This window comes from Ictidomys tridecemlineatus, chromosome 10 (genome assembly GCF_052094955.1).
Source record: "Ictidomys tridecemlineatus isolate mIctTri1 chromosome 10, mIctTri1.hap1, whole genome shotgun sequence".
Lineage (NCBI taxonomy): Eukaryota > Metazoa > Chordata > Mammalia > Rodentia > Sciuridae > Ictidomys > Ictidomys tridecemlineatus.
Genome location: NC_135486.1, coordinates 110298458 through 110324714, shown reverse-complemented (window position 1 = coordinate 110324714; position 26257 = coordinate 110298458). Strand labels below are relative to the sequence as shown.

The 26257-nt window shown below is 41.4% G+C and overlaps 1 protein-coding gene across 1 annotated transcript; it reads left to right on the top strand.

Annotated features, from left to right (window-relative positions):
- Positions 1-1259: 1259 nt before the first annotated feature.
- Positions 1260-25818, top strand: Kpna7 (karyopherin subunit alpha 7). Its single transcript, XM_078023726.1, has 10 exons — positions 1260-1567; positions 3819-3947; positions 11336-11418; positions 11828-12096; positions 13532-13614; positions 15467-15730; positions 17360-17593; positions 19435-19617; positions 22555-22701; positions 25616-25818. Exons 1-10 carry the CDS (start codon positions 1280-1282, stop codon positions 25682-25684), a joined length of 1749 nt encoding a protein of 582 aa, XP_077879852.1. The 5' UTR covers positions 1260-1279; the 3' UTR covers positions 25685-25818.
- The last annotated feature ends 439 nt before the right edge of the window (positions 25819-26257 follow it).

Here is a 26257-nt window from a genome sequence, read left to right as displayed (position 1 = left end):
CCGTTGCTTAAAATGGTCACTTTCCCATCTTCCAATCGCTAGCCCCACACGTGTAGGGCCACTCACAGGAGTAACTTCCTGCCTTCCTAATCAGACTTGGTTACAGGTTATCGGCTGCCAGGTTTAGATGAATGCACATGTCAGATCCAGGCTGAAGTTCTCGTTCTGATACTTTGCATCTCTGGGAACTTAGGGAGATGTCTGAGATGGTTCATCCACCTTAGTGATAGATGTTTGAACTTTCTGCCTCTAAAACTGGGTTAAATAACCTATTTCCTTTATAAAGTAACTCAGCCTCAGGTCTTTTGTTGTAGCAATGGAAAATGGACTAATAGTACCTAAGACACAGATGGTCCTATTGGGAGTAGGGGGAGGAAGATAGAGAAAAAAATTAGGAAGTTATATTCCATTGTATGTATAATATGTCAAAATACATTCTAATGTCATGTATACCTAAAATGAACAAATTAAAAATTCAGAAAACAGTAGATAGTGGTAAAAGTTGGTAAGAAAATAGACTGTTTGGGAAGAGACTTCGATTCTTAGAGAGGTTTTCAGTGATGATTATGTTTGAAACTGAGAGTGAATATAAAGGAGCCAGCTATGTGAGATTCTGGGAGAACCTACTTGTTCAAAAGCCCTTCGTAGGGATAAACTTGGAATACCTGACAACAAAATCCAAGGGTCCAGAGCATAGTGATCAAGAAAAGAATCATTGGAGATGAAGTGGGCTGGGGCCAGCTCATGCAGAGCATTGAACACCGTCTGAATTTTCTTCTAAGCTCAATGAGCAGACAGCACAAGAGTTTTAAGCAGAGAAGTTTCACGATCAGATTGTTTTCTTGAAAAGATCCCGTGTCTGCTGTACTAAGAGACTGGAAAAAGGAACTGGTAGAAACAGGGAGGTGGCAGTGGTAGAATGTGGGTGAACCACGATGGTGGCCTAAACCAAGCAGAGGAAGTTGACCAAAGTCTTCGTGTCATGCTGGAGTGGATTCTGACTCACTGTGCTGGTGGGTGGGGTGAGCAAGGAGAGGGCATCTTCCTATTGGGTCCAATTGCCCTCCGGAGCATTTTACACATGAACTTTGCTTAGAACTCCTTGAATCAACAGCCAAGTTCAAACCAACCTGTCTTTTTTTTTTTTTTCTTGCTAGTTGGACAGAATGCCTTTATTTTGTTCTTATTGCAGTGCTCAGGATAGAACCCAGTGCCTCATGCATGCTAGGCAAGCACTCTGCCACTGAGCTATGGCCCCAGCCCCCCAACCTGCCTTTGAATGGCTTCCTTTATTACACTCAGGGCTGGTCACCTCAGTTCTCGTGGCCTTTTGAGTTGGCACAATGACTCTATGGAAGCCGACTTTTGGAGTCTGCTCTCCGATCCCCCTGATCCTTTGGAGAGCAGAACACTTGGTGACTTTAACACAGTAACCCCCACACGGGACACTGAACATCTTGTAATTTTCCTCCCTGCAGGTGGTTTCCTCCTCCCAGTCAATATGTCTACCTTAGATGTTCCAGAAGAAAGGCTGAGAAAATTTAAGTATCGAGGCAAAGATGCATCTGTGAGTATGAAGCAACTGCTTCAGTCTGTCAGGGACCAGTGGGGTGAAAATCGCATGGTTGAAAGGCATCAAGAATCAGGTGGAGAGGCAGGGAGAGAAGGCAGTTCTAGCAAAATACTTGTTTAGGAGTTCAGATGTTCACTGAATGATTCTTTCAAATTTTTTTTTGCATGTTTAAAAATTTCAAAATAAAATATTAAAGGCAGAGAGGACAAAAGTATATGGACTTAGGAGCCAGACAACTTTGGGCCTAAATCAAGGTTTCCATATGACCTTTAAATTATGTAACTTCAGAGTTCTAGTTTCTTCATCTAGAAAACGGGGCTGCTCACTGCCTCTGAAGGGCCAGGTCTATAGATGCCGGGCTGTGGCAGCAAGAGGTCTACCAAGGAACTCAAATGTTGGCATGAAGGCAGTAGCATGCCTTGCAGAAATAGGACTGGAACAGAAAAGTCCAGTTTATTGGGCTTGTTTCCAGGGTGGACATTAGGGTGGGGGCAGGAATCTGTGTGTGGATTCTCTCATTCAGCTTTTCTGGTCTCATGGCTTTCCTACTCCTACATCCCCAACTGTGTAGCATGACTGACATCTCATATAAGACTGGGAATCTGAAAGGCAGCTTAAGATGAAGGAAGCACTTGGTTGTGGAAGCCTGGTTAGGACATGTCCAGGACCAAATCACAGTTAGGGTAAACTGTTCCAGCGAGCGTGGCTCTCTGGCTTCTAGGACCATTGCAGACTAAAGGAAACCAGATAGAACAAAGGAACTGAACCCTCTCTGTGGGAAACAGTAGGAAAGGCCAGCAGCTGAGAAGAGAGAAGACAAAGGTACAAAACCCTCTGTTCACAAGCAAGTCCCATTTGGTGACAGGACCACGGTACCATTGGTTCCAAGGGCCTCAAAGGTGTGCTGCTTTGCCTTTTAACAGCTAATGACCTTGTTTTCAAGCAAGAATTAAATGATTTGTTTAAGGAACCGAAAGTCTCTAATACATCTTAACTAATTTCTGCAGTCTTGTACCACCTAGCAACCTCATAGAAGATGGTGGTGCTGTAAGCTTGCATTGCTTGGTGACGACATAGCTATCTTAGTTGGTGTGAGTACATTCTGTGATGTTTATACAATGACAGAATTGTCTTGACAACCCGTTTCTTAATGCATTCCCATCATTAGGCAATAAATGATTGTAATTACTATTTTAGTCCTTTTTTAATATTTATTTTTTAGTTGGACACAATGCCTTTATTTCACTTATTTATTTTTATATGGTTCTGAGGATCTCACACATGCAAGGCGAGTGCTCTACCGCTGAGCCACAACCCCAGACCACTATTTTAGTCTTTAAACTCATTTATCCAGGGCTGTGGCTGTGGCTGTGGCTCAGTGGCGGAGCGCTTGCCTAGCATGCATGAGGCACTGAGTTCGATCCTTGGCACCACATAAAAATAAACAGATAAAATAAACTAATTTATCCAAGAAGTTTAGGTAATTCTCCAGGATTCATAATACTTCTGTGTATTGTTGACTTATTTAAGGAAAAAAGCCTTTAAAAATTCTTATCTACACATGACATTACAATGATCTTGGCAATTCATACATTTGTATCATTGGGGTATAATTTCTCATTTTTCTAATTGTACAAATTTCAGAATCACACTGGTCATAGTCACCTATATACATACATCAATCATAATGTCTATTCTGCTGCCCTTCTTATCCCCCTACTCCTCCCCTCCTCTCCCATCATTTCTCTCTATCCAATCCAATTAAAAATTCTTTTTAAATTTCCTTCAATGTCTTTAAGTAAAACCTCTGAGATGGTGCATCTAGTTCATGGGTAGCCCACCAGAGTCCCCAGCGCCACTAATCTGGCCACCACTGAAAGGTCTAGGCCCATTAGGACTTTATAGTCTTCCAAACTAATCAACATCCATGAGGATATGCTCAGACTTGGATAGTGGATTGCTCTGCTCATGTCTTTATGGCTGAGAATTCTGCCTGTCAAGGATGAACATGACCTTCCTATAATTTGGGGCAGAAGATTGAATTTTTTTTCCTAGAGGTACAAGGTTGGGAGAAAGCAGAGGCGGGCCGAGATGATTTACTGGTTCTGTGACCTTGATTCTTCCAGGCTATTGCAACTGTAAAAAAATGAACTCATAGGCCTTGCCACCTGCTCCAAAGGCTAAATGACAAAGCATCCTGTGCTCTCTGACTCTGATTGTTGCAACTGTTTCTTATCCTCCCTAGATGAGGCGACAACAGAGGATCATTGTCAGCGTGGAGCTTCGGAAGGCCAGGAAAGATGAGCAGGTCTTAAAGAGAAGGAATATCAATCATGTGGCTGCTGATCCTGCTTCTGAAAAAATAGCCAAAAGGGTACGTCAGAACGTGGCATTGAGAGCAGATGTGTGCAAAATACATCCTTGAGAGAGTTTCTCTGGCTTGGGCGTGTTTAATAGATTCAGGGCTTCTAGACTGATTTAGGGCCTTTCAAGGAAGGAGTGAAGAAATCATGGTTCCAGCCAAAGTGCCTTCCTCAGAATGCTAAGGGTCTTTACGCATGGTGGTGAGTCTGTGGGATCCATGTCTGATGGGAGTAATTGCCACTGCAAACTGGAAACTCGCTTGCTGCACTAAGTCTGGTGGGTTAGGAAATGAGGATTCATGGAGGTTACTTCTAAGTAGAGGCATCTAGTCCCTGGAGATGACATCTTTCCTAAGACTTGAACACTATCTTTCAGCCTCCATCCTCCCCAACTCCACTGTATATAAATCCTGGGTTGACTTTAAGGCTATCCCTATTTTGTGAATTTTGAATTTTGATAACATTATATGTGTTTTTATTCATATTCATACATACCTTGGGTTCACTCTCAATATGTATCCTACCACTGAGTTACAGTCCCACCTGTTTTTGGTTTTTTTTTTTTTTTTTTTTTGGTACTAGGGAATCCAGGGGTACTTAACCACCGAGTCACATCCTTAACCCCTTTTATTTTTTATTTTGAGACAGAGCCTTACCAAGTTGCTTAAGGCCTTGCTAAATTGCTGAGGCTGTCCTTGAACATGCAATCCTCCTGCCTCAGTCTCCCCAGTGTCTGGGATTCCAGCTGCTTAGGGCTCTTTGAGGGCAGAGATTGTTTCAATTTTGTCAAGTGGATTCAATAACGCATCCGCTTTCATCCATGGTAATGAATGATCATTCTCTGAATTGCCATAGGGACAAGAACTATATATATCAAGTTAACTTCATTAGTCTAGAGTAGTCCTTGGGGTTCTTCCCAACAGAGGAAGGTGTGAAACAATGAAAAAAAATCGTTTCCCTATTTATCCTATATTAGCATATTTATTTTTTAAAAAAATAATTCTGATCTAATATACATATCTCCAAATTCACCCCTTTAAAGTGTAAAATAAGTAACTTCCAGTGTTCACAAGGTTACACAACCATCAGCACTAAAACATTTATCACTTCAAATAGAAACCCCATGCCCAACCAGGGGTGGTGGTGCACACCTGTAATCCCAACCGCCTGGGAGGCCAAGGCAGGAGAACTTCAAGTTCAAGGGCAACCTCAACAACTTAGATCCCGTCTCAAAATAAAAAGGACTGGGGATGTAGCCCAGTGGTAAAGCATCCCTGGGTTCATTCCTGTCCACTCCCCCTGAAAAATAAACCCCATGCCCATTAAGCAATCAGTTCCTATATCTCATTCTTCACAGCCCCTGGCAAATACGAGACCACTCTCTGTCTCCATGAGTTTACCTTCTGGACTTTCATATGAATGGAGTCCTTCAGTATGTGACCTTGGGTGCTTGGCTTCTTCCACTCGGCATAGTTGTCAAGGTTCCTCCATGTTGTAGCACATATCTGGTTCATTTTTTTCTGACTGAACACTATTCCATCATATGGAGAGAGCACGTTTTGTTCATCCATTCATTAATGGTGGACATTTGGGTTGTTTCCACTTTTGGGGCTGTTAAGATTAATGCTGCCATTAACATGTGTGCACACGTTTTTGCTTGGGCAAGTGTTTTCAGCTCCTTTGGGAGCATACTGAGGAGAAGCATTGCTGGGTTATATGCTGATTCTACGCTTAACTCTTTGTGGTAGGCTGAATAATGGTCCCCTAATCTCTTGTCTTTTAAGCCCTAGAATCTGTGAATGTTACCTTACAACAAAAAGGAGTTTGCAATTTAAGTTAAGGATCTTAATGAGATTTTGCTGGACTATCTGGGTAGGCCTACCATAATTACATGGTCCTTATAAGGACAAAGGAGAAGTCAGAGAAGTTGAAGATGGAGGGAGATGGGCAGGGTTGTAGCTGAGTGGGGGAGTGCTTGCCTACCATGTGTGAGGCACTGGGTTCTATCCTTAGTGCCACATAAAAATAGGTACAATACCTTTATTTTACTTATATTAAAAAAAAAAAAAGATGGAGGGAGAGGCTGCAGGCAAGGAATCAAGTGAGCCCACTACAGGTTGAAAAAGGCAGGGAAATGGATTCTCCGAGAGCCTCCAGGAGGAATCAGCCTTTCTGATACCTGAACTTTAGCCCAGTGAAAATGACCTTCCGAACAGTAAGAGACCAAGTTCCTTCTAAGTCATTGGGGCTGTGATAATTTTTGCAGCAGTAATAGGAAAGTAATATGCTGAACTATTTCCCAAAGTGGCCACACAGTTGTACATTTTCACATTCTTAATAATATTTGTTTTCTGGGGTTTTTTTTAAGGAAAAAAAAAACAACTCTCTAGTGAGTGCAAAGGAATATCTTGTAATTTTGATATGTTTTCCTATTGACTAATGGTAATGAGCATCTTTACCTATGATTGTTGGCTGTGTTTTTCTTTAGAAAGATGTCTATTCAAACCCTACAGCCATTTTTTTTTAAGGTCAAGTAATTTATATTTTTTATTGAGTTGTAGGAGTTCTTTCTCTAATTTGGGTACTAGACCCATTATCTAATCACATAGGGGTTTTTTTTTTTTTTGCCTATGTTTTTTTCTTCTAAGAGTTTTCTAGTTTTAGCTCTTATGTTTAAATCTTTGATCCATTTCAAATTAATGTTTGTAAACCATATGACTAAAGGTTCAGCTTCTTTCTTTTGTGTGTGGTATCCAGCTGTCCCAGTGCCATTTTTCTTGAAAAGACTATTCTCTACCCGTTGAATATTTCAGCACCCTTGTCAAAAACCTAATATGGTTATCTTTATGTCAGTACAACAGAGACTGGATTGCTGCAGCTTTGTAGTAAGTTTTGAAAATGGGAACTGTGAGATTTCTTTTACAAGATTATTTTGACTGTTTTGTGTCCTTTATATTTCCCTATGAGTTTTAGAATCAGTTAGTCAATGTCTTCAATAAAGACAATTAAGATTTTGATGATAATCGCATTGGATCTATAAAACAATTTGAGGAAAATTGCCATCTTAATAATAAGTCTTTCCATTTATTTAGATGCTGTTTAATTTTTTTAATAGTTTTCAGCATGTGAGTCTTGTACCTTTTATTCCTAAATATTCTATTGTAAATTGTTTTATTTTTATTTTTGGATTATTCATTGCTAATGTGTAGAAATATAATTGATTTTTTTTTTTTTTTTTTGGTGCTAGGGTTAGAACCCAGGGCCTTGTGCATGCAAGGCAAGCACTCTACCAACTGATCTATATCCCCAGCCCCAAAATAAATTGATTTCTATTTATTGATCCTGCGATGAAACTGAACTTGTTTATTAGTTTAGGATTTTTCTTGTTGCAATTACTTAGGATTTTCTGAATCTAAGATCAAGTCATTTGCAAGTAGAAATAGTTTTATATCTTCCTTTCTTATCTAGATGTACCTTATTTCTTTTTCTTGCCTAAATAGCCTATCTAGAACTTTTAATACTATGTGAGTACAAGGAGCAGAACAGATATCCTGTCTTAGTCCTGATTATAGGGGGAGAAATTTTCAGGCTTTCACCATTAAGTATGATTCTAAGTTGTGTGATTTTTATAGGTGCTATTATCAGTATAAGGAAATTCCTAGTTTGTTTTTATAATGGAAGGGTACTGAATTTTGTCCAATGCTTTTTCTGAACGTATTGAAAAGATTTGTGTTTTCCCTTTTATTCTAATAGAGGGTATTACATTGTTTTTTGTGGGTTTTTATGTTTTGTTTTTGTGTATGTGCTGGGGATTGAATTTGGGGGCACTCAATCACTGAGCCATATCTGCAACCTTATTATGTATTTTATTTAGAGACAGGGTCTCAATAAGTTGCTTAGCACCTCTCTGTTGCTGAGGCTGGCTTCGAACTTATGATCCTCCTACCTCAGCCTCCCAAGCTGCTGGAATTACAGGCATGTGCCACTGTGCCTGGCCTACATTGGTTTTTATATGTTGAATAATGATTGCATTCCTGGGTTAAATCTCATGATGAATGTTTCATATGTTGATACATTTGGTTTTCCAGTATTTTGTTGAGGACTTTTTTATACCAAGGAATCTTTTTTATTCAAGTGTAGATTACCAGTTATTTAAAAATACTTGGGAGCACAGTGCGGTGTCACATGCCTGTAATTCCAGCAGCTCCGGAGGCCGAGGAAGAAGGATCGTGAGTTCAAAGCCAGCCTCAGCGACAGCAAGGTGCTAAGCAACTCAGTGAGGCACTGTCTCTAAATAAAATACAAAATAGGGCAAGGGATGTGGCTCAGTGGCTAAATGTCCCCGAGTTCAATCCCTGGGGAAAATATAACATAGAAAGACAGTGTCTTACAACTAATTTTTAAACTTGATACTATTGAAATATAAAACAATCACTACTCCCAAAAGTCACTTTGCCTACAAATTGATTTTTAAGTTGATCTGCAACTTTATTCACTCAATTTTGGGTATGAATGTTACTGAGTGTTTTGGTTCTACTCTATATCAAAAATCCATTTTTAAAAATGTGTTTACTGCTCAAGTAGTATAGAGCCATTTCTTGCAATTAATGTTAACAACTATAGGTAAATTCCCTAAGTTGCAAGAATTTAATATATTTGCTATTCTAGAAATAGTTATCATTTGGGGTTATTTACACTAAGACTCACATATTTAAAGGCAAAATATTAAGAAATGATGAGAGTTGAGAGCAGGAGGACTAAAAAAGACAATACTATCTTTTACTGCAGACCTGCTTTAAAAAAAAAAATTCCATTACTTACTTTGGTATTATTGTAGAGAAGCAGTTTCTGCAGACCATGGGTATTTACATAGTTGTCCATTTTATATTTCCTTTTTTTTTAGAATAACACTTTACCAGTTAAGTTGCTCAACCAAATAAGCAGACACCTTTAAACTAACACATGCTTTAGCTGCTTGGAATAAATTATTTTCTTAAATGGTTTAGCATCCTAGGGTCTGGAAAAGAAAGTGAAACCCTCTCGGTTCCAAAATACTGATTCAGAGGCTGCCCACAAGATACCTGGCTGTCTTATGTCCCCAGACTATCACGAGGGTGGGCTTTGAGGAGCTCTGTAATATCATAGATGCAAAAATCACTTCCTTTCTCAATACACAATACTGAGCCAGCACAAAGAAACACACTCACAAGGTTAAAACTGGCTTGCATAAAACAAGAGGGTACGCACAACCATATATTTTTCTCTTATTTCATATAAGATATTAAAGAAACCTATAATAAACTTGTATAGAGATGATCCTGGTTTACATGTAAGTCTGCTTAAACAGACTATGACTGAATGATTGGAAATTTTCTTTTCCTAACCTAATACCCATCATGTAAGCCTAAGCTGGTCCTCGATTCTTACAGATCTTATTTCCTTGGATTTATGTACTATGTTACCATGAACTTATAAACTGGGCAGGTCTGCCCAGGCTACTCTGAAAGCCTCTTCAGAAATATACCAGATGCATTAAACAGTGATATGTTTAGTAGAATTCTGCACTTCAAGACAGCATATGAAAAACCAGCAATTGATCTTCTGATGTTGATACCTCCTATTTCACATTATCACGAACGCCGTGCAGTTTACCAACTACTACTACCTTATAGGAAACTCGGTAGCTGTAAAAGTTTCTGTTCATTTTCAAAACATTTCAATATTTATTAATTCCAAAGATCTGAATGCCACGTAGTAGTGGCATTTGGGAATAAATGCACACAATTTTAAGGATTTTTTGCATCTATAGTGATACGGGATATTGGTATGTCTCTCTCTTTTCTCATCATGGCTTTGGTTGTTTTGGTATTGTTAGGGTTTAAATATGATGTGAGAGTGTTTCCCACCCTCAAAGGTTTATGAACTGGAAGCTTGTTCTTTCCTGTGTGGTAGTGTTGAGGTGGTAGAACGATTCAGAGGTAGCGCCTCATGCAATGTGATTAGGTCACTCGGGGGGCCCTCACCCTCTGAAGGGATTAATGTAGTTTTTGCAAGATCATGGTTCTCACAACAGTAGATAATTATAAAGTAAAGCTAGTACATGAGCTTGACCTTTTTGCATGCCATTTGTTCTCTTTCCATTACTGTGTCATGTTGTGATGCAGTCAAGGGGCCCTGACTGGGTTACCAATACCATGGGATGTTGACCTTCTAGCCACCAGAAGCATATGGCAAATAAACTTCTTTACTTTGTAAGTTACCTGGCCTCAGGTATTTTATTATAGCCACAGAACATGTACTAATGCAGTTATCAAGGTAATGCTGGCCTCAAATAATGACTTAGAAAGTTCCCATTCTTCTATTTTTCTTTTCTTTTTTTTTTTTTTTTTGCAGGGGGGTGGGGCAGGGGAAGAATTTGTAAAAGTTTGTATTTCTTTTTTGTGGGGAGGAGGGTATGGGGATTGAACTCGGGAGCATCCAACCACTGAGCCACATCTCCAGCCCTATTTTGTATTTTATTTAGAGACAGGGTCTCACTGAGTTGCTTAGCTCCTCACTTTTGCTGAGGCTGGCTTTGAACTCATGATCCTCCTGCCTAAGCCTCCCAAGCCACTGAGATTATAGGCATGTGCCACCGTGCCTGGCCAGATTGTGTTATTTCTGATGTTTGGGAAATTCACCATTAAGCCATATAGGCCTAGACGTCTCTTTAAGGGATATTTTCTAGTTCCTAATTCATTCTTTTTAGTTGTTATAGCTCTATTCAGATTTTCTATTTCTTATCACTTTTGGTGGTTATGCATTTTTAGGAATCTGTCTACTTCATCTAAACTATTTAATTTGTTGCCATTGCTCCTATTTCTCTTTTGTTAATTTCTATAAGTTCAAGAGTAATTCCCTCACTTTAATTTCTGATTTTCAATGACTTGGTTCTCTTTTCTCTCTTGGTAAGTCTAGCTAAATGTAGTTTTGTTGATATTTTCAAGAACCAACTTTTACTTTTGTTGACTTTTCTCTATTTTCTCAATGTCTGTTTTTAGTCTTTATTATTTCCTTTTTTTCTACTTGCTTTGAGATTGTCAGTTTTCTCATTGCCTTTACAGAAGATGGTTAATTTGAAGGTCCTCACTTGCTATTTGTTTTTCTGATATCCACTATTAAGTTAATGCACAGAGTAAAAGGGTTCGGAAGATCCAAGTGAATTATTCCTCCCTTAAGCATAGAGAGTATCCACTATGACCTATGACCTATGCACCAAAGAAGTTTTACCCCCTTCCCTACTATAGACCTGCATGCACAAAGGGGCATCCTGTTGAAACCAGGATAGATGAGTAGACTAGGTGATATTTATTCTCTCTTTTGGCAAAGACTCTGGCCTGACTGTGTCTCTCTTTTGCAGGTCGACCTCACTCTGGATGAAATAATCAAAAGTGTGAATAGTTCTGATCCAGTTGTATGTTTCCAGGCCACACAGGCAGCCAGGTATCACCAAGCAGATTTTTGCTATTTGCAGGTTTACAGCCTGAAATGAGCTCTCATGACCCCTTTGGATTCTTGGCTTTGAGAAAATGCTCATAAAACACAGGAGAAGGCTAGTCCTTCTAAAAGCAAGACTAAGGTTCTATGCTATACTGTTTAGAGGGCAACAGAAAAGATGCAATATGTTATCAGAGATGAATTGCTTAATTTACTGTAGCCTCTACAGGACCTTTAGCTCACAGATAAAATATTCAAAGAGAATATTGCCTGGTGGCTGCACAGTGCTATAGGCTGAGTTAAGTGGCTGTGGGATCCTGCTGTTTGTTTTTTGTGATGTTAGAAATGCTAAGAACATCGAGAAGGAGGTCCTGAAGGTCTCCCTCCCTGTATTCCCCTCTCTTTCCTTTCATAGGAAAATGTTGTCCCGGGAACGGAACCCTCCCCTGAAATCGTTTGTTGCAGCAGGACTCATCCCGAGGCTGGTAGAGTTCCTGAAGTGGTCACTCCATCCCTTCCTGCAGTTCGAGGCAGCCTGGGCTCTCACCAACATTGCTTCTGGGACTTCGGATCAGACCCGAGCCGTGGTGGAAGGGGGCGCTGTCCTGCCCTTGATTGAGCTCCTGTCTTCTCCCCATATGACCGTGTGCGAGCAAGCTGTGTGGGCGCTCGGGAATATTGCCGGTGAGGCTCTGTTCTTAGTGGGCTAAGACATGTGGTGTGCGACGTGAGCTCTTTGGGTAGTACGGTGCTCTCCATGTTCTGGAATCCTTCCCAGTATGAAAACCTAGAAGTTCTGGGAAAGGTACCATATGCTCTTTCAAAGTTCAGAACCAAGTTCAGAGACCAAACATTGACACTGAAACTAGATGACGAAGTGCATGCTAATGTGACAGGCTGCAGGGACCTTTGCCAATACTAGGATCACACAGCTTCAAATCTTACTTTTTTTTAATAGTGGTTGATGGACCTTTATTTAATTAATTTATTTATATGTAGGACTGGGAATTGCGCACCCATGCTAGGCAAGCACTGTACCACTGAGCCATAACCCCAGCCCAGCCTCAAATCTTAATAGCTTCAGGAACTAAAGCCAAGTCTTTGGCCCATGCAGTACTGGGGTTTCTGTTGGATGCTTGAATGATCCAGGACCCTGAAAGAACTCTTCCTCCAGTGAAAGCACTAAGGTAGAAAAAGTCTCCTTAGCTTGGGGTAAAACCTCTTCCCCAAAAATGCAGTCCTAAAACTGTGTAGATTGAGGACCTCTGGCTATGGCTGCATGTCTGAGAAAGCACAGGGTAGAGAGTTAGTGCTGTAGGACTGGAAGCCCCCCCCCCCCCGATTCCTGGCTGAAGTAAATCGACATGCTCTCTGGTTATGGGGGGGACCTCAATTGGGTGCCTCAGGATTTTGACAAATTAAGATCAGCCAAATATTAGCAATTTCAAGTTTGGAGAAGGAGCAACCCACCATGACGGAGTCTGCAGAAACACAAGTATGATTAGATCTCCAAGGACTTCAGATATTGGAATTAGCAAACAGAATATAAAGTAACTGCTTTAACAAATGCTTGCAGAAATGATGCATCTATTTCAGATGTGTTTCTCATTTTTCTGGGTCTTGTCAAGTACAGGCCAGCCTGGGTGGTATAATGTGACTTCTGCCTTGCCTCAATGGTAAGACTCCTAGGGACACTACTCAGAGATGCAGATGGCTGATTGCCAGCCTCTATCGATTCCCAGATTTTGTTCTGAATTGCGTTTGTAAGTTTCTGCCCCTGCTACCTGTATCTTCTGGGTCTGCATTAGGTTCAATCTTCCTGAGAATAGCACTATGAAAGGCTGCCAGCACTTATGGTGTGCCTCCTGGACCAGGCTGGCTCTCTCCTTTGTGTCCAGAGCCTCCTCTTTTAGCAAGTGGTACTGTGTGGTGCCTGCTTGTCATATCATGATTGTTCACCCAGTGGATACCTTGGTGACCTCAGATCTAGTCCATGACTATACTACCTACTTGCCAAACCCCCAAGAATGTGTTTTCGTGTCTCGTCTTTGCATAAACTTTTTAAAAGCATATCACCCACTTTGTTCTCTTTGAATGTCATCTTCTGATCTATTTGTAGGTGATGGCTCAGAATTCAGAGATGTCGTGATTGCGAGCAATGCCATTCCACATCTGTTAGCCCTGGTTTCATCAGCCATACCAGTGAGTGTCTTCAAAGGAGAAGACCTAGCTAGGTGACCAATTCTCAGGGTTGGGAAATTGGGGAAGTAGTTCCTAAGTAATGCCATATCATGTGGCTGCTCCCTAGTCCCTTATGATAGTAGGGGTCTAGGACAGAGGTTCATTTTGGTAAAAGACTGACCCAAAGTTGTCCTTAGGGACCAGTAGCACTGATCTTTCTTTTGGGGGTATTAACAGAGGTCCATTAAAATTTTTTCAAAGCTCATCATCCTGCAAACATTGATGACTAAGAGGTCCCACAAAGGGACCACCAAAAGATGTGATGATGCTCCAGTTCTGTACATGGGTGATAGGGTCTAGGTTTGAAGCTCAGTCAAAGTTGATCAACATGTAACAACAGAAAACTCCTGGATTTAGGAATTGGGTTCTCAACTTGCCTCCAACAAAAATGCAAAGAAGCAAAGGGAACAAGTACAAAACCCTCAAGATGGGAGAACACAGGATGTATTTGAACTTGGAAAAAGGTGGCCATGACCTAGGGAGTTTTCAAGGAGAGAGAAATGTAAGATGGTGGGTAGGGCAAAGGAATTGGACGTCATCCTGGTGGCAAAGGGAAGCCACCAGGATGAGGATGTCAAAGCAAGAAGGAAGGTGGTCTATCTTTCAGAAAGACCCTCCTAGCTGCCTGGGGTGGGATTGTAGCAGAGGAAGCTGGTGAGGCAGATGGACAGGGTTGCAGTGACACTGGACATGGAAGACGGAGGGAAGCAGGGGTGCTCCGGGCTTCTGGATAGGTTGTTTGGATGACTGTCCTCCTAGAGAAAGGAAGAGGGAGAGAAAAAGGAATCAGAACTTTCGTTAGACATATAGCAGAGGTTAGTCAGAGGGGACCGTGACAGCAAAGGCAGGTTCATGGATGTGTCATTCTAGATGATCATACTCATATGGGACATCCAGTTGGGGGTCCAGCTAGGCAACACCAGTTACCAAACTGAACCTGGCTGATGCTTGTTTTGTAGAATTTTACAGTCCCATGCTGTTCATTTCCATATCTTCCGTGGCCATGGTTGTAAGATGAGGGCAGATTTGAGTTGTCACAGTTAGAGACACATGTCCTGCAAGGCTGAAAATGGTTTACTAGGCGGCTCTTTACAGTTTGCCAGGCATTTCCTTTTGAAAAAGTTGTTCTTGGCACTGTGACACTGAACCTGGTTTTCTATTGTCAAGTGAGCCATTTCTTCCCCATCCTCCTGCTGGGCTCTGCCTGACTCCTAAATGTTGGAACCCCCAGGACTTGGTCCCATCCCTCCTCATACTGTGGTATTCAGGAGCTGGAGAAGAGCCAATGGCAGGATTGAGGAGCAGGGTGTTGAAGGCCCTGGCACACGTTTCTACCCCAGAGGGAGCAATTCATCAAAGACAGATGATGATAGAGGCTGGATTTTTAAAAGCAGAAAGTGATAGGACTCAGAGATAGGGTAGGGAAGACTGATTTCAAATAAAAGATCAGAAATATGATTGACAGGCCAGTAGAGCTTTAGATGGGCAAAAAGACCAAATGATTTGTGTTTGATTTTTTTTTTTTAACCAATGAAAAACAAATTAGATCATCCATTGCCCCTAGAGTGGGTAAAGAATACTACAACTTTTTTTTTTTTTTAAATAAGAAACCTCCATCTAACATTCAAATATGAAATAAAAAGCTGGTTCTTTTTGTCTCCAATATACACCACTGCCTAGAACAAGTTTCTATTTGAAGCTCAAAAGCTTTGGTTCATGCTAATCAATAATATTGATCAAAGATGGGAAGGGAATGCTGTGATTTGCATTTTCTCTCCTTTGCACCTGATGCTGGAAAATCTCCTCATTACAGATCACATTTCTGAGGAATATCGCATGGACCTTGTCCAACCTGTGCCGGAACAAGAACCCATATCCTTGCAGTGAAGCCGTGAGGCAAATGCTGCCTATCCTCTCCCAACTGCTGCAGCATCAGGACAATGAGGTTCTCTCAGACACCTGCTGGGCTCTGTCCTACCTCACCGATGGCTGCAATGAACGCATCGGGCAAGTGGTCCACACAGGGGTCCTGCCCAGGCTAGTGGACCTCATGACCAGATCGGAACTCAGTATCTTGGTAAACGTCTTTCTGGGTCCCAACCGTCTCTGTAAGGGCCTTGAGATTCAAATTTGAAAGCCAGATTCACTTTGTAAGATTCTGTTTCCCCATTCCTGGTCTCTCCACAGTCGGCTCTAATCCTTTGCTTGGAACAAAGAATGTCATCTGCATTTCCCTGGTCTTTGCCATCCTCTAACCAAAGATTTGGGTCTATTTTGATCTAAAAATAATAGTGGTTGTTAAAGGGCCTTTCTCTTGTGGTACTGGGGATTGAACCCAGAGGCATTTTGCCACTGAACTACATCATCAATCCTTTTTTAAAAAATTTTATTTTGAGGTGGGGTCTTGCTAAGCTGCTGAGCTTGCCTCAAACTTGCAATTCTCCTGCCTTAGACTCCCAAATTCCTGGGATTATAGGCATGTACCAGTGTGCCTGACTAAACGATTTACTTTTTAACCTGATAACTGGAAAAAATATAGAAAACCACCAAGTGAAAATTGCTTATAACCTACCATGCAGGGAACTGCTTTTATGTCTTTCCTTCTAGGGGTCTGTACATGTGAATTTAAACAATTTGGTTTGTACTGTGTGTGTGTGTGCGCACGCATGTGCGTGCGTGCAAGCGAAGTTCACTGTATAATTGAATTTCTTATACAAATATAAAAGAATTATTCCCCCCAATCCATATTCTTAGGTTACCTTGATATAGACAAATGGCAACTAAAACTATTAGCAAACACTTTGATAGGTTATTAAACATGTGCCACCTATATAATATACTGTTTTGAGAGAGGTGGGTATATTCACTCACCTCTACTCTGCCCCTCTTGATTTTTATACCTAATATTATAGATTGTGCAGCCTTAGCAATCATGTTCTGAGCGTGGTAGTGTTTCTCAGATGTTAAGATTGGTTTGGGAATAGAGCTGGGGACACAGTAAAGAGAATAAGAAAAGAAGCAGTTCTTATAAAAGTTTTGGGACTCAACTGGAGCTGTCCTGGCAAGGCTGTGATTGGCCAACAGTCCTGCTTTGGCCTCTCACATGAGTAACAGATATGTAGCCTAATAGGCTAGGAAAACTCTAGAACTCTGGATGGGCTTTCCTGGGGACTGCCACTACAGTGCAGAGAATTCCAGAGAAGTTCAGTCAGTCTCTCTAGGAGAGTTGCTGCCTTGAGACCAATCATTGACCTTTACAATTATCATGAAGTGGGTACATGAATACACCAAGAAATGCCACCATAATCTCATTTGTTCCACTTAAATATATAAAGAAGCTTGATACTAGGGCCAAATACAAATGCAGTGGAAGTTATGACATGATCAATGCTATAATCAGTTTAGTGTTTTCCCCAGTTGAAAGTAGAAGGAGCCACAGCATTTCCTGATAAAGGTATCCCTTGACCTCTATCCTACTTAAGCTAGACCTTTTAGGAAACTGGCCAGTACCTTGAAACTGTGTAAGAACAGCCATGGATGTGTGGAATTAATAAGAATTGTGGATTTAATTCTGGTTCATGAGCTTTCAGAGAGCTCACTCCCTAGCATGACTGATGTTTGGGAGGGCACAGAACCGGGTGTGACTGTCACTTTCTACTGTGATAGATTTGCAATACCGGTTAGACTTCTAACTTTGTTCTTCCAGATCCCTTCTCTCCGCACGATGGGGAATGTTGTCACGGGAACAGATCACCAGACCCAGCTGGCCATCAATGCCGGCTTGCTAACTGTGCTGGCCCCGCTCCTGAAGCACTCTAGTATCTCCATCCAGAAGGAAGCAGCCTGGACCCTGAGCAATGTGGCCGCTGGGCCTCACCAGCACATCCAGCAGCTGATTGCTTTCAACATGCTGCCGCCATTGGTGGACATACTAAAGGACGTAAGTGGCACATTCAAAGTCCACAGCAAGAGAGTATTTCCTATGGCCCTGATTCCTTCAGGGATGTAGATGCAGGCTGAAAAGGAAATTGAGATCACAACCAAGCTATGAATCTGTCTGGAAAAAGGAAGGGGGCTTCCATTGTGAAGAGCCTATCAAATATCTGGAAGACTAAACATTGTTCCATGAAAAGGTTACCCCACAGCTCACACATCCATAAAAATCTTGAGCTAGTAAATAATGGCTTATCTCTAATGGCATGGTCAAAGAATATGCCTGCCAAGAGGGAGGAGATTTTGCTTTGTTTTAAGAGGAAAATCTTATCAGGCTATGGTGATGTCATACAGTGGAAAAAAAAAGGTAGCTTTTCGGTATACAAATAAAGTTGATGAAAGAGGTGATCTAAATGGAAAATGGAAATGCAAAAGTAGAAATATAATAAGGCTTCCTTCCACCTCCTGATTCCTACTTCCCTGGAGCAATTATTATCAGTGTTTCATTTCGCAACATTTAAACCATCTATAGTCAGGAGTGGTTAGCGCCGATTGGGGGTGAGGAGGCAGGAGTCATTGCATGGGGAAGAGAAACTTCTCTGTTCTGACATTGGATGTTGGGTTCCCAGGTGCATGTCAAGTAGGAAAAGGTAGGCAGGTGTGCAGTCTAGGTCATGGCATGTTCCAATCATTTGAGCACTACCTGTTCTACATCATACCTGAATCTGTAACTGTTTTAATTTTAAAAATCCAGTTATGAATCAGATAGTACTCATATTTCAAGCCATGTCTTTTGAAATATAATTCATTTGGCACCATACATTATTTATTTTTGTTTTTGTTCAATGCTGAGGCTAGTTTGCCTCAGCCAAAAACAAACAAAAAAAGAGCAAGTTCTTCTCCCTAGGAATAGAAGGATCCATGATAAATTAGGTCCCTATTTCTGGGCCAAGTGCTTTTTAGAAATGTAAAAGATTCATTGAGCTGGGCAGGGTGGCACACACCTGTAATCCCAGCGGCTAGGGAGGCTGAGGCAGGAGGATTGCAAGCTCAAAGCCAGCCTCAGCCACAGTGAGGCGCTAAGCAACTCCGTGAGATCCTGTCTCTAAGTTAAATACAAAATAGGGCTGGGGATGTGGCTCAGTGGTTCAGTATCCCTGAGATCAGTCCCTGGTATACCCACCTGCTTAAAAAAAAAAAAAAAGATTCATTGAGTAATATTTCAGTGGTCTTTCTCTCTGCCTCTGGGCTGATTCAGTCCCATAGATCACTTTTGTGTGACCTAGTACAGAATGTGTCCACAGTTTTATTTGGTCAGGAAGAATTAAAACATAGAGCTGGGTGCAGTGCAGCATGCCTTTGATTCCAGAGGGTCAGGCGGCTGAGGCAAGAGGATCACAAGCCAGCCCCAGCAACTTAGAAAGACCCTGTCTCAAGATTAAAAAAAAAAAAAAAAAAAAAAGGCTTGAGTTGGGGCTTAATGGTTAAGTACCCCTGGGTTCAGTCAGAAAAAGGCCACTATCATCTACAATTCCAAGCACAATTCCTAATCTATGTAGATTACCTGGATTATGTTGGTTCTAGTTTCCTTGTAGCCTGACGTAGGGAAATGAGTCTACTTGACCTGAGAAACTACCCCCAAAGGACCCATTGGAACGGTTTCCTTTTTCATGGTTTCTTAGATGCCATCTTCTGATCCAGAACCAGAGGCAGGTAGCCAGGGCATTCTACTAAATTGCACATAAAGTCCTGACTGTCACCATCCCACCCAGAAAGTGAACCAAGTCAGCATCGCTGTATTTTGGTTCTTTGGGATAAGTAGAGAAGGTCAATGTTCTGTCTCTGCAGGGAGAGTTTAGAGTTCAGAGAGAGGCCGTGTGGACAGTGGCTAATTTCGTCTCGGGGGCCACAGTGGACCAGATATTTCGGCTTGTCCACTCTGGAGTCATGGAGCCACTGTTGAATCTGCTCAGCGTCCCGGACGTGAGGATGGTTAACATCATTCTCGATGTCATCGCTTACATTCTCCAGGTGAGCTCTCCTGAACAGGATGGTGTGTAAACGGAAGTCTCTAGTTTTAAAACATTGAATTAGGTGCTTCAAACTCAAGTAGGATGCTCTTTCCTCTCCACCCTTCCTAACCACATGTCCTGTGGACAACACAAAACCAAGCCGCTCAATGGAAGGATGACTGCCTTCATTTTCTCAAATGAATGACTTTGTGCCAGGCGCCATTGGGAATACTCAGAATATGCCAGTGCCAAGTCCTTATTCTGGTAGAGTTTATATGTTAGTGAGGTGGGGGACAGACACACCAGGGAGGGAGTTCTAGATAAAGTCTATCAGATCAGGGATAGTCACTAATTGCTCAGGGTCGGGAATGGATGTAGCTGTCCTATGGGCTGTGGTCAGGAGAAGGAATGCATTTGAGTAAAAATCGAAAGATCCTTTGCCCAGATGTGGATGTCTTGGGCAAAAGGAGTAGCAAGAAGGAGGTGTGGCCAGAACAAATGGATGGAAAATCATAGGCGATCAGGCTGAAGGCAGGCAGGGGCTGGGTCGTGTAGGGTCTGTGAAGATGATGACTTATTCTGAGTGAGGCCAGGAAACTAGTGGAAGGTTTGAAACGGAATCAAAGTCACAAGTTCTTTATTTTAGAATAATCAGTTAATTGTATTTTAGAAGTGCTAGACAATTCTACTCAGTGTTTAGAAAGATTAAAACATAGGATATCCTGGAAAAGGCAGCAATTTATCAGTGGTCAATCTTGTGGGGCCACCCTGAAGTTCCTGTCCCATTCAGCTATGTCCTTAGGGAAAGGGACTACCAAGGATGGAACTAAAATTCTAGAAAAGTCTTAGTTCTGAAATAATAAAGCAAAAATTAAGCCAGTGTTTATATGTTATTTGTGTTAGGTCTATATTGCTGCATAACACATCGTTCCTGTGTAGCTTAAATCCAACATGGAGTATCTCACAGAACTTTCTGGAGTTAAGAATCTGGGGCCAGCTTAGTAGGATGGTTCTGGCTCAGGATCTTGCATGAGGTTCAGTCAAGATGTCAGCCTGGGCTGATATCATCTGAAGGCTTCCACTTGGATCAGTTTCCAAGTTGGCTCGCTCACCTGGCTGGTGAGTCACTTACCTCTCCATTGGGCTGCCTGAGCATCTTTACATCATGGCAGCTGGCCATCTATGAAGCAAGCCAAATTAAAGCAAGCTGGAAGTCCCAATGTCTTTTATGACCTATCCTTGGAGGTCACATGCCATTTCAACAGCACCCTGTTGCTTACACAAGACAGCCCTATTCAATCCAATGGGAAACTGCACAGGGCATAAATACCAGGAGTTGGGGATCATTTGGGGCTATCTTGGAGGCTGGCTATATTCATTTGATTAAGCTCCTTTTATATATGGCTAAGCCATTAGAAGAGCTTCAAAGTAACACCAGGAAATTCCTTTTAAAAATCTACTTTGAGCCTTCTTTTCATGTAACCATCTTAAAATGAACAGACTTCAGTGGAGGCCAGATTTGAAACCTAGCCTAATTACATCCTGACAGTGAGCAAATCATACAGATAAAGGGTGGAGAGACAGCGGCCAGTAGACAAAGTTGGACATGAAAAGTTTATGAAAACACATTTTCTTGATACCAAGGCTCAGACACGTAGCTCAAGCTCTCATTGAATGAACGATGTGGCTTGCATTGTTTGATTTGATCCATACATCATTTTTTTTTTTTTTTTGGTCACTGCTTACAACCTTCAGGCTTTATCTCTGTGTTCCCCAAATATGGTATCTGGCTGAACGACTCTTTTCTCATATGTGGCATTTGCCTTCAAAACATTGTCCTTACTGTCCCTTCTTTTAGGAATGCTATTATCCCCAAAGAAAAGATACCTCTGACAAAGGGCCATTCATGACAGGATCTGTGATCCCTTCGAAGCCTGCCCTATGCATTTTCTATCACTCAACCCTGATTGTTTGACATTGTAATTTTTACTCTAACAATTATTTATTTACTGGCTGCCCCCAACAGTGAGTTATAGAAAGACCTTCTCTAAATCATCTCTGTATTTCTAGCTTCGTGAGCCTCACCCATAAGATAAACATTTGAAGGAATGAGTAATCTTGGATGAATAAGCCAATGACTGGCGTTGGATTAAATTCACTCATGTTGTCTACGCTCAACGTAGACAACAGTGAGGCTTCTGTGACTAAGGGTCTTGATTTATCTCTTAAAGCTTTCTAAGGAAATCGGAGCAAAATGCTTGCATTTACATAGCATTTCTAGAACATTCTTTCAAATTGTATTGAAAACAACATCCATTAGAAGGGAATATCTACTAAACAGTGATAATGTTGTATTTATGGACAGTAATATATTCAGCCAAAAAAACCCCCCACCATCCCTTATGAATTGATAGTCTAGAAATATTGTATTTTGGCAAAGAAATGCAGAGATTTTATGTAAATGTTTTATATAAACACATTTATATATGTATTTATGATATTATATACCAATATATGATATGGTACATTTACAAATCATAAATATCTGAAATGGTAAGATCATGCCATTTCTTTTTTTTCTTTTTTTTTTGGGGGGGGGGCAGGTTCAGGGAATTGAACTCAGGGGCACTTGACCATTGAGCCATATCTCCAGCCCGACTTTGTATTTTATTTTGAGATGGGGTCTGAGTTGCTTAGCACCTCACTTGCTGAGGCTGGCTTTGAACTTGTGATCTTCCTGCCTCAGCCTCTCCAGCTGCTGGGATTACAGGTGTGAGCTACCATGCCTGGCTAGATCATGCCCTTTCTAATCAATCTGGGGAACATGAAACTTTGCTCACGCTGGACCAGGAGCTTTTGGTTTTATTCCCTCCAGGGACACTCCCATGAGGGCTGGCAAGGTTCTACCTCCCTTGGACACTGCCCAGGGTCTCATTATCTTTTGTGTGGCCTCCAGAAAGCAGAGAGAATATGTGAGAAGGAAAACATGTGCATTCTGATAGAAGAGCTGGGTGGGATCGACAGGATCGAGGCTTTACAACTGCACGAGAACCATCAGATCAGCCAGGCTGCTCAGAACCTCATCGAGAAACACTTTGGTGAGGTAAGTGACTTCCAAGAGGAAAGAAGTGCCCGTCCATGCTGGCAGCCCACGTCTGCTAGTGACCACCCTGCTGCTGATGCTGCTATGAGTCAGGTGACCAGGCAGATGGGCTTCCCTCCTGACCCTCCTCTGAACTTAGCTTGGTGACTGCTTACCATTGCTGTCTAGTTGGCCTTGGAGTGTCAGGAAGCTGGTCTAATACCAGAGGGGCTTGTCCTGATGCCTCTGGCTTAAAACCATTTGCCTGCGTTGGGGAGGGGTGGAGAGGGAGAACATGGGGTAGGTACTAAAGAGACTTTCTACTGAAGAATGCAAACAGTGAAGTCGGGTCTAACTTCTGAAAAGCCATTTTGTCTCTTTCTGGAACACAATGTTGGGTGAAGCATTCAACAAAAGGCTTCTAAATTTTCAGCAACTGCAGAGAGTAATGATCAGATATTAGATGTTTTTAAAAGGTTTTATGGTAGAATGTTTATAATATGAAGTATACCCCTGTAATACCAGTGTAGCTTAGTGGTGTTATGTACACTCATGTTATGTACAACCATCCATCTTAACCCATCCACCTTCAGAACATTTTAATCTTCCCATACGGAAACTCCATACCCAGGGAACACTAACTCCCTGGTCTCCTATTTCCAGCTCTTGGTAGTTGCCATTCTACTTTGATTGTAGATTTGACTACTCTTGGGGCATCATTTATGTAGAACCATAAAGTATTTGTTCTTTTGCACTGACTTATTTCTGCTTCTCAGGATGTCTTCCAGTTTCATTCATCTAACAATCTGTGTCAGAATTTCATTCTTTTTTCAATGCAGAATAATATTCCATTGAATGTATACCCCATGCTTTGTTGTAAGTCTTCCACTAATGGACCCTTTGGGTTGCTTATGCCATTTAACTTCCGTGACCCATGCTGCTATCAACATGAGTGAGCAAATATTGATTAGAGTCCCTGCTTCCAATTCTATTTTTTCAAGGTGGGCTTTTAAGAAAATTCTGTTTTATTGGTGCGTTATAATTACGTATACTAGTGGGATTTGTTTTTACATATTGAAACATGCACACAACATAATTTGGTCAATTTCATTCCCCAGTATCTTCTGCTTCAAATTCTTTTGAATAGATACCCAGAAGGAGAATTGCTAGATCACATGGCAGGTCTATCTTTAACTTTTAAAGAACTACCATACTGTTTTCCACAATGGATGTCCCATTTTATAGTCTTGCCAACATTATACAGGTTTTCTAACTTCTCAAATCTTTGTTATTGTCTGATTTTTTTATGTATTTTTTTTAGTTGTTGGGTGGACACAATACTTTTATTTTACTTTAATGTGGTGCTGAGGATTAAACCCAGTGCCTCACACATGCCAGGTAAGCACTTTACTACTGAGCCTCAACCTTGACCTTTTTTTTTTTTAAATCATAACCATCATAATGGGTATGAAGTAGTATCTTATGGTTTTGACTTGCATTTATATTAGGTACTGTTTTGTGTTGCTATAACAAAATACCTAAAGCTGGGTTCTCACAAAGAAATGAGGTTTATTTAGCTGACCGTTTTGGAGGCTGAATGCCCTGGATTGGGAAGTCTCGTCTGTATGGCCTCTGGTGAGGGCCTCCTTGACTACATCAGAACATGGTGGATGGCATCATGGTGGGAGCACATGATGGTGGGCCAGTCACATGGCAAGACTTGAGGCAAAAGGGATTCAGGGACCAGTCTTGCTTCTTTTCATAGCAACTTTCTTTTGTGAAAACTAACTGGGGTCCCTTGAGAACATTAAGGATCCTAGGGTGAGGCCTCTAGTGACCTGACCACCTTGCACTGGGCCCATCTCTTAAAGGTTCCACCACCTCAACACCAGCACACTGGGAACAAGGCTTTCAGCACGTGAACCATGGGGAGCATGGGACACACTTAATGACCATCTTTCATCTTTGTGGGTTAAAGATTCTTAAGAAAACCTCACAAATAGGAGACACATCCCATATGGCTTTATATCTCTGGGACTCATCTAAGAGCTCTAAAAGTAACCGCTACACCCATTATATCCATTTTCATGGTTTAAGGTTAATGTTCTATGTATATTAAAACTGCTTTTAAAAATAATCCAGGAACAGTGGCACATAGTAGTCCCAGCTATTCAGGAGCTGAGGCAGGAGGATCACAAATTTGGGGCCAGACTGGGCCACTTACTGAGATCCTGTCTCAAAAAATAACAGCAAATTAAAAGAGCTGGGGCTATAGTTCAGCAGTAGAGCACCCCTGGGTTCAATCCCCTGTACTTCAATAAATAAATTAGTAAATAAAAAGACAAATGTGATTTGATTTCACTTCTAAGACATCTTTAGAGTAGTCAAACTGATAAAGACAAAATAGAATGGTACATGCCAGGGTCAGAGTGGAGGGGAAATGGGAAATCAGTGTTGAATGTGGGGAGTGTCTCAGATTTGCAAATTGAAAAAGTTCTGGAGGTGGATGGTGGTGATAGCTATATAACCAAGTGAATGTTCTTTTTTTAAAAAATTTTTAGTTGTAGATGGACACATTACCTTTATTTTTATGTGGTGCTGAAGATTGAACCCAGTGCCTCATGTGAGTGAGGCAAGCACTGTACCATTGAGCTACAATCCCAGCCCATGAGAATGTTCTTAATGCCACAGAACAATCTGTGTATACATAGTTAAGATGCTAGAGTTTGTTGTGTATACTTTACCACCCATGCACAACTGCTTTCTAGGCCCACTATGAGAAGTGGTTCCATGCTTCCCTCCTTCAGCCTCTACTCTGAGGAAGCTCAAGGCCTCCTCACCTGAGAACAAACTCTAGCCCACCCTTGATGTAGAGTCAAATGTGCAGCAACACCACACTGGGATCTGGAGTTATAACTGTTTGTGTTCCCTGAAGGAAGAAGATGGCGTACTGTTCCCAAGCCTGGATCTAGGATGTGAATGTGTGAAGAATATAACAAAATAATAGCAGTACTCCACAAATCCTAAAGCCCTTACCCACGCACTGAAAGAAAATGTCTTTGAGAAGCGGCACTGCTGTTTCTTAGTGTATCACAAATGTAAAGCTTTTAAAACTTAATAAAATGTTCAACACTTTCACCTCTCGCTGTGGTTTGGAGCTTAAATGTCACCCCAAAGCCTATATTCTGGGGGCCTGGTTGCCAGCCTGTGGTGCTATTGGGAAGAGAGAGACCTTTGGGAGGTGTGGCCTAGGGGAAGGAAGTTAGGTCATTGGGGGCGTGGCCTTGAAGGGGATGGTGGGACCCCAGCACCTACCTTTTTTACTTCCTGGCCTTAACAAATTTTCCTCTGCCACATGATCCTGCCATGGGTCCAAAAACAATAAGATCAAATAACCCTGGACTAAACTCACTGAAACAGCCAAAATAAACCTTTTAAGTTGATTGTCTCAGTGAGATTGTCTCAGATATAGTCACTGACACCTCTAACATCTCTCTATCAAAAGGTCATTTATTTACTTATTTTTGTAGTTGTATATGGACAGAATGCCTTTATATGTTAATTTTTATGTGGTGCT